Source organism: Haemorhous mexicanus, chromosome 6, assembly GCF_027477595.1.
Source record: "Haemorhous mexicanus isolate bHaeMex1 chromosome 6, bHaeMex1.pri, whole genome shotgun sequence".
Taxonomy (NCBI): domain Eukaryota; kingdom Metazoa; phylum Chordata; class Aves; order Passeriformes; family Fringillidae; genus Haemorhous; species Haemorhous mexicanus.
Window position 1 is genome coordinate 3,335,826 of NC_082346.1, and position 14,379 is coordinate 3,350,204.

At 41.7% G+C, this 14,379-nt stretch overlaps 1 protein-coding gene across 6 annotated transcripts in view; it reads right to left on the reverse strand.

Moving 5' to 3' along the window:
• The window catches only part of NAV2 (neuron navigator 2), a 381,930-nt gene that overhangs the window by 128,716 nt on the left and 238,835 nt on the right, over window positions 1–14,379 (reverse strand). For all 6 annotated transcript variants that reach the window (XM_059848310.1, XM_059848312.1, XM_059848309.1 and 3 more), the window contains 2 exons: window positions 8,358–8,430; window positions 3,290–3,521 (listed from right to left, as the gene is read on the reverse strand). In XM_059848310.1, coding sequence (XP_059704293.1) covers window positions 3,290–3,521; window positions 8,358–8,430 — 305 coding nt within the window. The remainder of the gene's footprint in view (window positions 1–3,289; window positions 3,522–8,357; window positions 8,431–14,379) is intronic.

Below are 14,379 nucleotides of genomic sequence, written 5' to 3' on the forward strand. Positions count from 1 at the left end.
TTTTCCAGCACTGGGAGGGGATGCTAAAAAGTTGTCCATACTCATCATTGCAGCAAAGGGTCCATGAGAAAACCCCAGAGGGGCTTCATCAACTGCAGAGGAGACTGCAGGGGAAGAAGCTGAGGGCAACCAGTGACAAATAAAACTTTTTGAGAAAGTCACCAAGACAAGGAAGTTCATGAAAAATTCATTTTGTTTGACAGGAAACTAGCTAGATTTTCCACAAGGTACCTCAACCCAAAGCTGCCACCCAGTTTTGAAACACTGAGGATGGGGCACCCACCCCAGGATGGCTACAAGGGCCCCAGTATGGGAGCGGAGTTTTCCAGCAGCAGCAGGGAAGGGCCAATCTTCCTGTAGTGATGGATTAGAAAAGGCTCCCCACACATATCTACACGGGTTTTGCAAAGCTGTCACATTTTAAAGTAAACAAACCACTTAAGAAGTGACACGTTTTCCATCTGAGTCAGTATTGTCACTGCCAATAAAAACACACCAAGAATAAAAAACCTACGTGCCAGGAGCACTCTTGAAGGTATCCTCTCTCTTAGACTTTTTTTTCCCCCCCACTGTAGTTTAACTAAGTGGTTTTAAGCCCCTGCTTTTGGTATTAGGTCAAGACACTTCACAGCAGTGTCTGTGAAATCTAAAGAAAAAATCAGGTTCAGGGAGACACTTCTGAGAGAAGGTACTGAGCTTGGAGAACACACTTTTTTGCTACTCTTCAGCACCTCTGTTCAACAAATATGAGTTGTCAAGCCATTATTAAGATCAAGGAAGAACATGAAAAGGAAATGCAGAACTTTAGAGCAGGGATTGTTCTGCAGAGATTCACTGTTAGCATATAAGAAATAAGAGTGGGAAATAAATCTAAATTATCCAGCAGAAAAAACAATCTATAAAGATCATAAGCTATAGCTCACAAGCTTAGCAAAAATGGTATGGTATAATTTACCAATGTAAAACTATATTCTAGTCAAACATTTACATATAATAGTAAAATAACAAGATTATTACCCAGATTAATAACCCCAGCAACCCTTAGATGAGATGGACAGATGAACTGGCATGCAAATCATGCTGGGACCCAGGGAGAAAAGGGACTGAAGTGCCTCTGACTGCCTTCCAGGGAGGTCACAGGTGCTGGGTGTGGGAGCACTGGGGACAGCAGGGGCTCTGAGCAGCAAGAGCCACACAGTGCTGCTGGGGCTCACAGCATGCAGGTGACACTCTCCTCACTAGCTGAGCCACTGGCCTGATGCAGCTCAGATGGGGGATGGGACTGGATGATCTTTAAGGTCATCTCCAATCCAAAACATTCTATGATTCTATGATTTCAATAATGCAGGTCAAAATATAATCAATACAGTGGGGTGAGAACTCCCAGAACCATGTTTTGTTCTCAAAAGCAAAAGCTCCTAAGAACAAAAAATCAAATTATTTCTTTGAGGGCCAAAATGCATTTCACACCTCAAAAAAAAAAAAAAAAAAAAAAAAAAAAAAGAAAAAAAATTAAATCCATCTAAAACTTTCCCATTTCAGCCACCTGTAAAGGCCTAGTTACAAACTGTTTTTGACAGGAACCCTAAACATGCACCCAGAAATATTGCAAAAGGTTATTCATGCTTTGCAGAAGATGAAGAAATGCTAACCTAGAAGACCTTTTCTGACCAAGAGTGAATCGGATGATTTTGCTTTGAGATGAGTCCCTGGGAGATGCACTGTGACAGGAAAGAAAAAGCGGAAGAGAACATTGAACAAAGAAACTTTTTGGTTGTTTTTGTTTTTTTTTTTAAGCCACTGAACTTAGTAACTGGTTTGAGGGAAAATTTTTTTTTATGAATTTCACAAGAATATAAAGCTTCTTGCCCAAGTATGGCTTCAGGTCAAAACTACTACAGTCTGAAATTAATTTTTACGGCGTAATGAACGTGCAAATCTGCATGCAACCCCCAACTCTATTCCTCTTTTCCTTCTCACGCCTTTATTATATATATTTTCTGTAGAATCTGAGCAATTTGACTTTAGTACATATTAAGAACACAAGACATTGAGGATCTTCAGGATATACATATTAGTCAATTATTTGAAACCCAGCCCAATCTACCCAATGGAATGAGAACAGCAGAACAGTGTTCAGCATCTCTGCATGTTTGACAGAAAACTTGCAGAAATCTCTTCAAACACGTCTTTATTTTACAGTAATTACTTTCTGTTTATACATGCTGTAGGAACACTATGTTTTTCAACTACACAAAACTATTGTTTACACCCAAATGAGCATAATTTGTGAAGAAAGACATAAAAGCCAAACCCAAATAACCTCTGAGTGGTCCCACTTGGAAGGCTTCAGTGGAACTGTTTATATTCCTCCTAAGGCAGCACTTCAGCCAGCATTCACCTCAAGGTGTGGTAACACAAGCAAGCCTCAATGTGAGATTTGTAAGAACAAGAAGCCTTCATACTTTAGTAATTGTACAAATATGATTTCTGCTTTTAATTCTCTTTCTTATCCCCACTAAACCTTCCCTGTTTTAGCAGTGCAAGGGTCAGACCAGTAGAAGGCTGCACATGCATTTACTGTAGTACTGCCTCAGAAGACTGCTTTTATTCCAACCTGCCCAGAGCACTCCTAGCACTAAAGACATTCAAGGAACAAAACCCCTTTCTATTCATCTGTACTCTGATCTAGGAGTGCCAACAAACACCAATGGAAATTATTTTTCATGTAAAGCCAGCAGCATATTATTTTTTGACCAAAAAGTCTAAATTTGATTTTGATTGCCACCAGGCGTTATGAGCTCTATTTCTTTTACCACTGTCAGAGTAACCCTTCCTCACAGTGGAAGGTAACCCTTCCATTTCTTAGTGAGGACTGAAACTCCTGTAATCTGAGAACTGGTTTTCACATGCCTAAAATATATGTTTTCTAAGGGAAAAAACGTGCATGCTTTGTGAGTAGAAAGAAGCAAAAGGAATAGTGAGAAAAGCAAAAGGAATAGTGAGAAAAGCATCCTTTTACAATCCTGTGGTTACTTGGTCTAGCAGGGATGTTACACCCATTGGGCTGAAGATTTCCAGCACTGAGAACATCTTTAAACACACGTGTTTTCATTTCCAAAGGCTTTTGGTAATTGGAAGTCAATTGCTACCCAGCATTCCATTCCCAACACACTTTATTCTAGAGCACAATTAAATAAAGTAGTTTCTCTGGCTTTTTAAGACCTGCAGTATGAAGTAAATAAATAAATTTTTAAAAAAATTAAAAACTTGAAGGCGATTTCCCCACCTGGATTGCATTTCTGGTTGTGCTTTTAACTGATGCTGCACAGCTTGTGGGGGCTGTTGGCACGGAGTGTGGAGCGGAGCTGGCACCTGCTGCTGAGGGACCCCCACCTGGCACTGGGATGGAGGCCCTGCTTGTTGGGATGGATGGTGCTGGGGCTGCTGCTGCTGCTGCTTGTACCGAGACAGGCTGAAGAACAAGCCCAGGATGGCCTTTAGATTCCCATTCCTGATTTCTGTAAGGCAAAGTGGAGAAGTCACTCATCAGCCATCAGTGGGTGTTTTCTCTCCGACAGCACAGCGGGTCAGCCTCTGCATCCCCAGAATACTGTCTGAACTGAGCTCCTTTGGGATATCCTTCAGGATAAGTTTCTTTCTGCACATCTCATTGGCATTACAGTTGATTGCCAGTGAGCACCAATGACAAATAAATAACTAATCTCTGCCCTGCGGTGCCTGAGCAATATCTCACATTTCTGCTGCAGTCTCTGCTAATGCCAGGGTGCTTAAAAAGCAAGTCCCTTAAATCTTTCCTTTAAACTAACAGAACCCAAAACAGAACCCCCACAACAACAATTGCATTAAGGACAGCATGCTGTAAATGATTTCTCAGTCCTAAACTTGCACAAGGAGGAAACTACTCCATTCTCACACGTGTTTCTGGAATGTCAGAATAATCGCTTCCACTGAGAAAATTTGATGCAAGTTTTGCACTAGAAAATATGTTTATTGGTGACATGGCTGTATTCAAACATAATTACCAGCTTTGATACTATCACAAGCTGGTAAGGGATGGGCATTTAATGTACCAAAGACAGTCAAGGTATAAACTTTTCAATTCCTGAATGTCATCCTGCTCTTCTATGCAATATCAAGTGCAAAAATGTAAAAGCAAACAGAAATACAAAGATGAAGAGGTGTATCAGACCATGCACTTAACCACTGTATCATAATTAATATGCCAGAGGGCAAATTCTTTCTTGCAGACAACCTTAATGTGCTGTGACTTAATTATTTAGCATGTTTAATTTCCTAAATTTAAAAAGTGAATTTAAAAAGCTACATCAAAAAGCTGAACTTCTGCCTGTGTTGTACAGATCACTTGAACTAAAAGCTGACTGTTGCCCTGTGAGAAAGTAAGGACATGTATTAAGCCAGTGGCCAAGCACAAAGGCAAGAACCAGAATTTTCATTTGTTTCCAGTTTCCACTCCATCCTTTACTCCCTCTCCCAGCCACATTTCTGCTCACACTGCTCATCTTTGCTGTACAAACAAGCTTCTGCCCCTAATCCTAAGCACTTTACGAAGCAGATCTGAGGCTCAAGGTTTAAAACTGTTCTTTACCCATTCTGTACCAGCTTCCAGCTTTGGTCTCCTTGTCTACCTGCACCTCAGCCACTAATATAATTTACTTACTTTCTGAAATTTATCTCAACCCATGCCCACGTCTTCAGAGATTATCAGCCCTTCTCCAAGTGGCCCTGGTCATCACCCAGACCCAGGATATTCCTTTCCTCTCACACTATATGACTCAGTTACCCTAGCCATTTTTTCTTCTCTGCAGCCTTGGTCCCTCCATCAGTGCTCTCTCCCACCACTGACCCCCCAATCCCTTGTTTAAAGGATTATCATCCCCAGGGCCCTTCAGCAGCCATTTTCAGTCTTCCTTCATTTTCTTGGCTAATTTTATTCTCTTCCTGAACAGTGGGGTCCCAATTAATCCTGCCTGTTTCCCCTTTTCCCAGCCCACTCCTGCTCCCATGCAGCATCATGCACAAACCCAGCCTCCTCTCACTGCACCAGGCAGGTTCCTTCTCTAATCTGCAGATTCTCCTCAATAATCTGTGTTTAGCTCAGGAGGACGGGGATGGAAGCAGAACAGACACAAAATACAGCAGAACACAGTAAAAATTATTTCCTTAACTCCAGCATTCAAATTACTCATGGGAACTGTAAGGAAAGCAGCATCCAAGCACAGGTCAAAGCATAACTAAACAGATCCAGAGGCACTGGGAAGCTTAACTGCACAAATACAGGTCAGATACAAAAGAAATTACCATGGACCTACTTGTTTACATTTAGCAAAGCTATATGCAACTGGAAACTGATTTCTATGTGAAATGAAAGGCAATTATAACAATAACCCGACTAAGACGTGTTGCTGCCTGTTTTCTGCTGCATTTATCAGAAAGGCAATCTGCTTTTGACCAAATAATCAAAAGAAGAACACTTTCAATGAGTTAAAGCAGCCTCTTCCCCTCTGAATTTGAAAAAAAAAAACATTTTAAATCGGACCTTCAGCACTACCTCTGTTTCTTTTATCTTAAAAACTGAGGTAATTCTGGCAGTTCTACCTTGCATTTCATACAAAAGGAGTATTTCAAAGACTACCTCAGCCTCACTGCACTCTGCACATCAGCAGAGTCTCAAATGCTTCCTGCTTCAAGTCCTCTCCAGCCCATGGTCAGCTCCAGTATCATACTGACTTAGATAAGGACAAGGATGACACCCAGCCATTCTAAATGTGGAGCCAAAAATTACTGGAAACAAACACTCCAGACACTTGAAACTGGAATCTGGGTTCCATAGGAAACCCCACAAGTCCACTCTTGGGAGATTTCCATCCTGGCACATCCCTGCTGGTGCTTGTTTCCCCTATGTCACTGCTCCAGGATGTGTTCAGCTGATCATTATCCAGCTCATCTGTTATCCAAAAGATGTGCAGCTGCTTATCTGTGATACCAGTCTGAGTTTCTAATGCACGTTTGTGTCCTCCAATATCTTCAATATTGTGTGAAGGACAGCAAGCTTTTCTGGGCAGCTGCAATTCCAGAAGTCTAGAACAGGTCTAAGGGCAGGAGTATAGAATGACAGTTCAAAGAATGAACAATAAAAATTTGCAGCAAGAAGTGAAAAGAGATCTCCAGCTCTCAATAGTTTTCTTCAGTAACTAGAAATGGAGATTTTCGATTTTTAAGAATCTCTGATAAAGAGATGCCTTTTTGCCTTCACGTTTCTGGGAAGGGGAGCCTCTAGCACAGCACAGCCATTATCAGTGACTGCAGATCCTCAGCATCTCCACTGCATGAATCCATCAAAATAGACTCTGTGTCAGTGGCACATATCAAAGCAGGATTTTTCAACACTGAAAGGATAGACACGTGCAGTCCCAAATTATTTCAACATTTAGGAGTCATCCAAATTCCAGTTTTGAGTCATTAACTTCCCTCCACACTGAAGCTGCACTGTTGAAAAATGCGTGCTCCTAACAACCCCAGGGGACTTCAGTGATTATTCCCGTTTGGAAGCAATCACAACCTTTTCCTTCCTCCTAGATGAGGATCTGCCAGTGAAGTAAATAAAGTTATTTGCAGTTGACCTAGCAGGTCTTGGCAACGTGCACAGAAACGCTGGCTTGTTTGGTAACAACATTCCTCACTTTAAATGGTTCTGTGATCCTCAACACAGTGCTGGAGAAACTAGAAAGAGAAATTCACTTCACTGTTGCACTCAAGTCTTTTAACTTACTTTATAAAAATGTATTCATTCCCTCCCCTTCTCTAGTTGTCGCTTTCTTCCTTCAATGTTAGTGGTGGAGCCAGTAAATTTAAATGTTTGCTGGCAGCAAACACTACTGGTCCCTTCTTTGCTTCCATGTGATTTAATACACTAATTCCTAGACAGTGTAAAAGACAGGCAGAAATCCCGACTCGGGGAAGCCATGGGATAACATGGGATGTGTCCTGCTGGGCCTGACTTGTGACTTGGCAGGAGAGCCATGAGCATTAATCATGCTGTCCCTTCCCCAGCGTGAGCCACACCATGCTGCCAGCTCCGCACACCCAGGCAGTGCTCTCATCACTGACCTGCCATTCCACTTTGGTTTTACCTTCTAGCCAGACAGGTAAATAACGTGAATGTATTTTTACAATATTGCCATGCTAAGGTCAAAATTGGCCTTTACAACCCACTCAGCCACATTTTCTTTTTAATCATTTCCTGGCAAACAAATTTTCTGCTGTTTGAAGTTTTAGCTCATGCTTTCTTTTCTTGACATGAGAATCCTTCTGATTATAACTGAGGAAGTGAGGTGTGTAATGCTGGCAGCTCTCAGGTGGACCATAGCAAAGCTTCTCTTCGGAGGAAAACTTTTGTTAATGCTGCTCTAATCCAGCCCAAGAATACACCCAACATTCAGCCTCCTCTTCTGCTAGCTGTAGTGCACTCAGGTTAGAACTCTAAATATCTGCTACTTTGCTGCAGCCTCCTCCTCCAAACTAACTTTGTGAAGAGACTCAGTCATCAAATGCAACTTTGAAGTCTCACTTGATGCCACACATTCAGTTATGTGTTCTGCAAAACACTGATGGAGATGTCATATCATATATTCAGCTACTGAACCCAACTGCTTTTCCAGCATATTTAAATGAAAATACAAATGAAAGCTGGTGATGAGGATGACAGAAAACTGTTTGATCTCTTAATAAGATAATAGCTAAACAGCTTCTGAGCCAACAGGTACCACACATCCTGGCATAAAGGAACAGAGTTAATCTAGTTCTGATGCTCTTCAAAAGCAGAGTGATTAATTAGAGGCCAAAACATCTTGTTTTGTTTCAAAACATTTGGATTTGATTGTTTTGTGCACTTGGAAACAAGAAGCAAGATGGCTGTTCATGTAAAAGAATAATTGAAGAATAAGGAAATAAATTTTTTCTCTGAAAAGGCAAACAACTGACAGCAGTTCACTTATATTTGTAAAATATACACTGATCAATGTGCAAATTATTGAACTGAGATAAGAAGTTTCTGGTTTTAAACAGAAAGTAGTAAAGACGTGACTGAATTTAATTTGGTCTCAATGATTACTTTTACAAGTCAGCTGTGTAGAGATTAGATACATATTTTATCTACCTTTTACACTGAGATGGGGGAAAAAAGAAATAAAGATTGTCAGAAGTTTAAATTGACCTTATTAATCTTCCATTACACTCCATGTTCTAGTTGCAAGCACAGGTAGCAATCCAGGTTCCTCATTTACCATGAAATCTTAAACAACCAATGGACTCACCTTCTGCCGACAGCCCCTGGATGTTAATCCCCTTAGCAGCCAAGAAACTCAGGCACGCATCTATGTTTTCAATCTGTTCAAGAACAAACAAAACAAACAGAAAAAAAGGAGACACAAAAAGAAAATGCATTGTAATAACTATTTACTTCCATCCACCACCACCCTTGAGCGTGCTCAGTCTTTGCATCCCATAAAAAAGTCCCTTTGCTCGTGATGTGGAAACCATAGCATGAAACCCCCTCAGTTACTGAGGTCCTAAATGAATTATTCCATTGATTATAAACTGACTGTTCCACAGGTCAGGGCCTTCTGTTATTTGCATTTGCACAAAGCAGGTGAGCTCAAGCCCCAGCCACAACGGGCGATCGCTGCATTCCTTACTAGAGGGTCAAGGATGCTCTGCACCAGGATTCGTAACCTACAACGAGTGCAACAAACATTAAACCGAAAATAAACATGGAGGCCACTTGTTTGAGAAGGCAGACTGCCACTTGCTCCCAAGCTGACAGCTGGCAGAAGTTTCCAGCCACACCAGGAGCTGGACACAAAAGCTGTAAGTGGAAACTGCGTCCGGAATCCGGAGCGCGTTCCCTGGCGGCATTCCCCGCGAGGCACAAACACCAGGCCACGCTGGGCACTGGCTGAGGGGCACCTCCTGCCCCTCACAGGGGTGGCACAATGGGAACAGCCTTCGTGGCATAAAATCAGCTTTCACCAGGGAGGGACTTGTGCACAACAGGTCTGGACTCCAACCCTACCTAAGAAAGTGAACTCCAGAGGGGCTGAACGAGTCGGGAATGCTTTCCACTCTACCTCAACATTACAGTAAGAATCTTGCAGTAGCCTCACACTTGATTTCCCACCAAGTTCCCAGCGAAGCTCTGCTGTCATAGCCAGAAGATGCAGGGAGATGCCAGCCCCCACCCCAAACCAAAGCAAGAACCTCCATGCAAAAGCCTGAGCTTGGACACCTCAAGGGGCTGCAAGGAAGATTTGGGAAAATACCATGGTTTGTGTGTGGTTACAGAAAAAAAACTTCTTGGATGATACTGTTGAGCAATTCTTTTATTTAACCGTGGTAATCAGCAAGTGATAGAGTCTTTGTGTTTGAACATCTCTCAAATGTTAATTTATCAATTCCTGAAACATTGCAACCAAACACTGCATCCACCACATGGATAAGGAAGGAGACAGACACCGAGCCCCACACTTGGTCTCACATAACTACCTTTATTCTGTGAAGTGTGAAGACATCAAAAGGAAACATGAAAAATCCAGCTGCCCTGGCAGCCCCTGCCTGCCCTCAAAAAAACACACAACTGAGGGCAAAGACAGCAGTTTAGAGCTCCCAGCACCTGACCTGAGCTCCTTGTCCTTCTCAAAGTAATAAAAAGTATCAGGGAAGCTGCCAGGAAACCTCCCACATGGACTTCTCTCAGAGTACATTAATTTATGGTCTATAACTATAAAATAATTTTCTTCCATCGGGGTGGAGGTTAAGTTATTGGCATTGCTGAACTGTGACTTCAACAATTAGAAACACTTTTATCAACCTCATTATGCTTTGAGATATAATATAAAGTACACAAAGTATATAGTACACTTTGAGTAAATTATATACTCCAAAACCCAGAGAGGTACCAAAGAAAACATTTCCTGTACTGCTCAGACCTTAAGGCTTGGAGCAGGGTGCAGTTCAAAGGTTCATTTATCCACAGTCCAATATGATCCAACAGTCAATTGACCCATTTCCTGCTTCAGTACTCCACAATCCTTTCAAGTTTCCAACAGGGCTCTTTTATTGAGGTGATTGGAGACTTGGCTGGAAAACCAAAGTCCACCTTTTCAAGAATAAACACCACATAAAAGGATCAATCCATTCCTACTAGCTGCACTTAGCAAGCTGCATCATTCCGGGAACACTTCCAGACTTCCACAGCTGTGGGCAGATGCCTCCTCTCCAAACAAGCAGGTTAGTGCCTTAAGATAAGCAGTATCTCACCCTCACTCCAGATCTGCAGTAGCTCTCTCTGTGTTGCTCTGCTTGCTTCTCTTCCCAGGCCCCTCACCTTTGCACAAACTCTCTCTTAGGACAGAGTGAGCAGAAGATTAAGATTTACATCTGGATAGTGAGCTCCTCATCCATGTCCTCATTCTTGGTGCTACTCAGCAATCTTTGGTGATGCCCTGATCTCATCCTCTTCAGATTCAGGGAGTCCCCTTTAAAATAATTCCATTTCTCCTATGGCATAACCCCACAGTTTTTCTGAGCATTGCAGGCACTGAATTAAAGTACATCACTCCCATCCTCAGACTGATGGGTGACTCTCCATCACAGGTCTGTGGTGGTTCTTTCCTCGGGGTCACCATTTGTGACGGTGTTCACAGGGGTCCCAGGATGAGGGAAGAGACGAGAAAGTTGACTCTTATGTTCAGAAAGCTTGGTTTATTATTTTATTATATATATTATATTAAAACTATACTAAAAGAATAGAAGAAAGGATTTCATCAGAAGGCTGGCTAAGAATAGAAAAGGAATGAATAACAAAGGTTTGTCTCTGACCGAGACTGTCTGGACAGCTGGACTGGGATTGGCCATTAATTAGAAACAAACATATGAGACCAATCCCAGATCCACCTGTCGCATTCCACAGCAGCAGATAATTATTGTTTACATTTTGTTCCTGAGGCCTCTCAGCTTCTCAGGAGGAAAAAATCCTGAGGAAAGGATTTTTCATAAAAAATGTCAGTGACACAGGTCTGTATCTGAACCATAGGTTGAGCAACCTGGAACCTCACTGCCATGCAAAAGCTCAGATGGACTGCCTTGCCACACCAGTGGTAATACTGGCTAAAAGCTATGAGAAACAGGGGCTAAAAGGTGTGAGAAACAAGGGCTGTTGGTGCTCTGCTGGTATGGAAAACACCCCAAGTTCATCAGGCATGACAAAACAAAGTGGGAGTAACAGGGATGTGCAAAGGTACACCCTTTACATTCAGCAAATAAAGAACTAGCATAAGATGCTGTGGGGATGTACAGCACTGCACATATGAGAATTTCACTGAAAGAATAAAACTGAAAGATATAAAGGTGTCAATGACTGTCTAAGATTTACACAGTATCTGTGGTATTAGCAATATCACATGGCAGCATGGCAGGCATGAGAGGAATTGGTTGATTTTGAAGGAAAAATAGAGCTCGAAAAGGAAAACAGAAGGAAATTAGAAAAAATCCAAGAAGAAAGTGGAACACTGAATGCAGGACTATAGCTGAAATCATTAAAATTTACTGCTGGTAAGAATTCAAGGTCCTTCCCACACAACAATGGCTGGCCTGAGTCAAGAACCCTGACTTGGCTGAATCAGTCTAATGCATCAGAAATCAAGTTGCTGTTTGTAGAGATGACTTCCCAGCAATGCAACATGTCATGAACTTCACTCATAAAACCTCCAAGGAAGAATTCCTGCCCTGGTCCCTGCTGTAATAACTACTAATAATACAAAAATATTGTTTTATAGAGAAAGATGACCCCAGTGCAGACAGGGCTGGAGACAGCAAGCTATGATAATTAGACCATTTAGATGTGCATAGGATAGAAGTGAAGTTTCTGGATAAATCTCAGCTAGATGGTAGGAAAAAATTCTTCCCTGTGAGGGTGGTGAGGCCCTGGCACAGAACTGTGGCTGCTCCATCCCTGGAATTGTTCAAGGCCAGACTGGACAGGGCTTGGAGCAGCCTGGGATAGTGAAAGGAGTCCCTGCCCATGACAGGGAATTGGAACAAGATGTTCTTCAAAGTCCCTTCCAACCCAAACCATTCTATGAGTCTAAGCAAAACTCCAATGACTTTGCATCCTGGTGGCTTTCAACACAAAGTACAGTTGCCTCCTTGTAATTACAGCATTCAGCAGCAAATCATCACCCAGACTCTGTAGGCTCCTTTTCTGCCAAGTCCACATACTGCTTAAACCCTTTAAGCAGATGTGAAAGGACCGGATTTGCCAAAGGGGAGTGGATATTTTCTGTTTCTCTATGAGCTACAATTGTTTTTTTGGCTGACAATTCTGATTTCTCATTTGCTGTGTCAGCAACGTTTAACACAGCAGAAGCAAAGCAGGAAAGCAGGAAAGATAGCAGCTGGATGCTCTCATTCAATGCCTACCCAAAACAGGGGAAAGCTGTGCAAAAGAAGGAAAACCAAGCACAGCCACCCACAGTGATTATCTCACTCAGAAACGTTATGAGCCTTATTAAACCTCCCAGACAAAATATTCAAATGAATTTGCAATTTTAGATCACCACATTTAAACTGTTTCAGGTGTAATCTGCTATCAACAAGTGCTATCAATCCCACATCCTTTTATGATGGGCATTTATTCTCAAATGTCCCTAAATGCCAACCAAGGACAGCTGAGCCCACACCAGAGGGGCTGGCAGCCTCTGGGGTTCCTCCTCCTGCTTTCTTTTAATTAGGAGATTATGAGAAAAAAAACTCCAGCAACGCTGTAAAATTAAATTTCTGCTCAGACATAACCAATCAAGTGTCATCATTCCCATTCTCATTTTCAGAGAAGGAAAAGCTACCTGAAAACTTCCTCTTAACAGGAATAACCTGCCAAGGTGGGAACAGAAGGCATCTGCACATGGAGAACTGCCCAAGACCAGATAATCACACAAGACTTTGTGCTTGTCATATAGCAGCAATTTCCATTTCTATTCTTGCCAGTGCCAGAGAGAAAACATGCCCTGGCCTGTATGAGCAGAACAGGATATGCCAGAAACAAATTTAAAATAAACCCCAAGCTAAAATATCCCCATCCTGTAGCCTGTAAATGGAGACCCACAGGTGGGCACTGATGTGTTGAACATTGACTAGATCAGACAAAAAGCTGAGGATGGACACAGCCTCCAGCCAAAGCTGCCTGTCCAACTCTGCCAAGTCAAACACAAAGGTGAAGGATAACCAGTGCTGCCCCTGGCACAGACAGAGATGTTTTTCTAAACAAAAAAACAGAATTAAACTTCATGTAGGTTCCTTCACTTACAAACCAGGGAAGTTTCTCACGTTGTGATGCAAGACCTCTGCTCCCAACTTTTACAGTGATGAATGGGGAGTTTTGATGGGCTTATCCAGGAAACCCACTTCTCATACTGAAACCAGTGCTTATGTAGCCTGTGGCTCAATTTCATGTCTACTATATTAATTTCCAAAAGAAAAAAGAATGAATTCATTGTAAAGCTTTTAAGGCCTCACAAACCTCTATGCAATAATATTCCAGCAGACTTCACATACAGTGCAGAAACAAGGAAATAGCCTAAGAAACACAAGCTGTTCCTTAGGACAAAATTTACTCCTTGTCTGTATTTTTGAATAAGGCATTTACCCTCACATTTTTATATCCCAAAGTTTATAAAGAGCCCTAAAATCTTAAGTCATTCCATTGACAAGCTTTAGAATCCTGGATTTTTGGGGGAGGAAGGGCTCTCCATTCCAATATCTCATTTGCTCTATTTCCTAAACATAATTATATATAAAAAATACCCAAGCAGAACTGCAAATTCCATTTGTCCCAGAAGGATATAAATACTAACTCTTATTGCTCTGTTTAAAATAAATCTTCATTAGCAGTTATCCCATTCAAAATGTATCTTTTTAAAAAAGAAAATAATACATTGCTCCCAGCGTTCATCTGCTGCTCCTGACTACTTGGATAAAAACGTCTCCCAAAATTAAGTTTCAGGATTTTGACAGAACTTGGTGGGCACCTTAGAAATAAAATAAAAGATGTAATGGAAGGGCAAATGAAGCTAATCCATATTCTGAAGCCAGGTTGTGGCAGATATACCCACAGAAACAAAAATCTGCTCAAATATACGTGAGAAGTTGAGTCTTCTCTTAAAATTGCCTTACTTTGGGTTTTTAAAGACAAGGAGAGTTTGGGCATTAGTCTAAGGCTGGAGAACCAGCCTAAGCCTCATCTCATGCATCCTCTTCTCTTTGACCCTGGTAAAACCTTTGCTA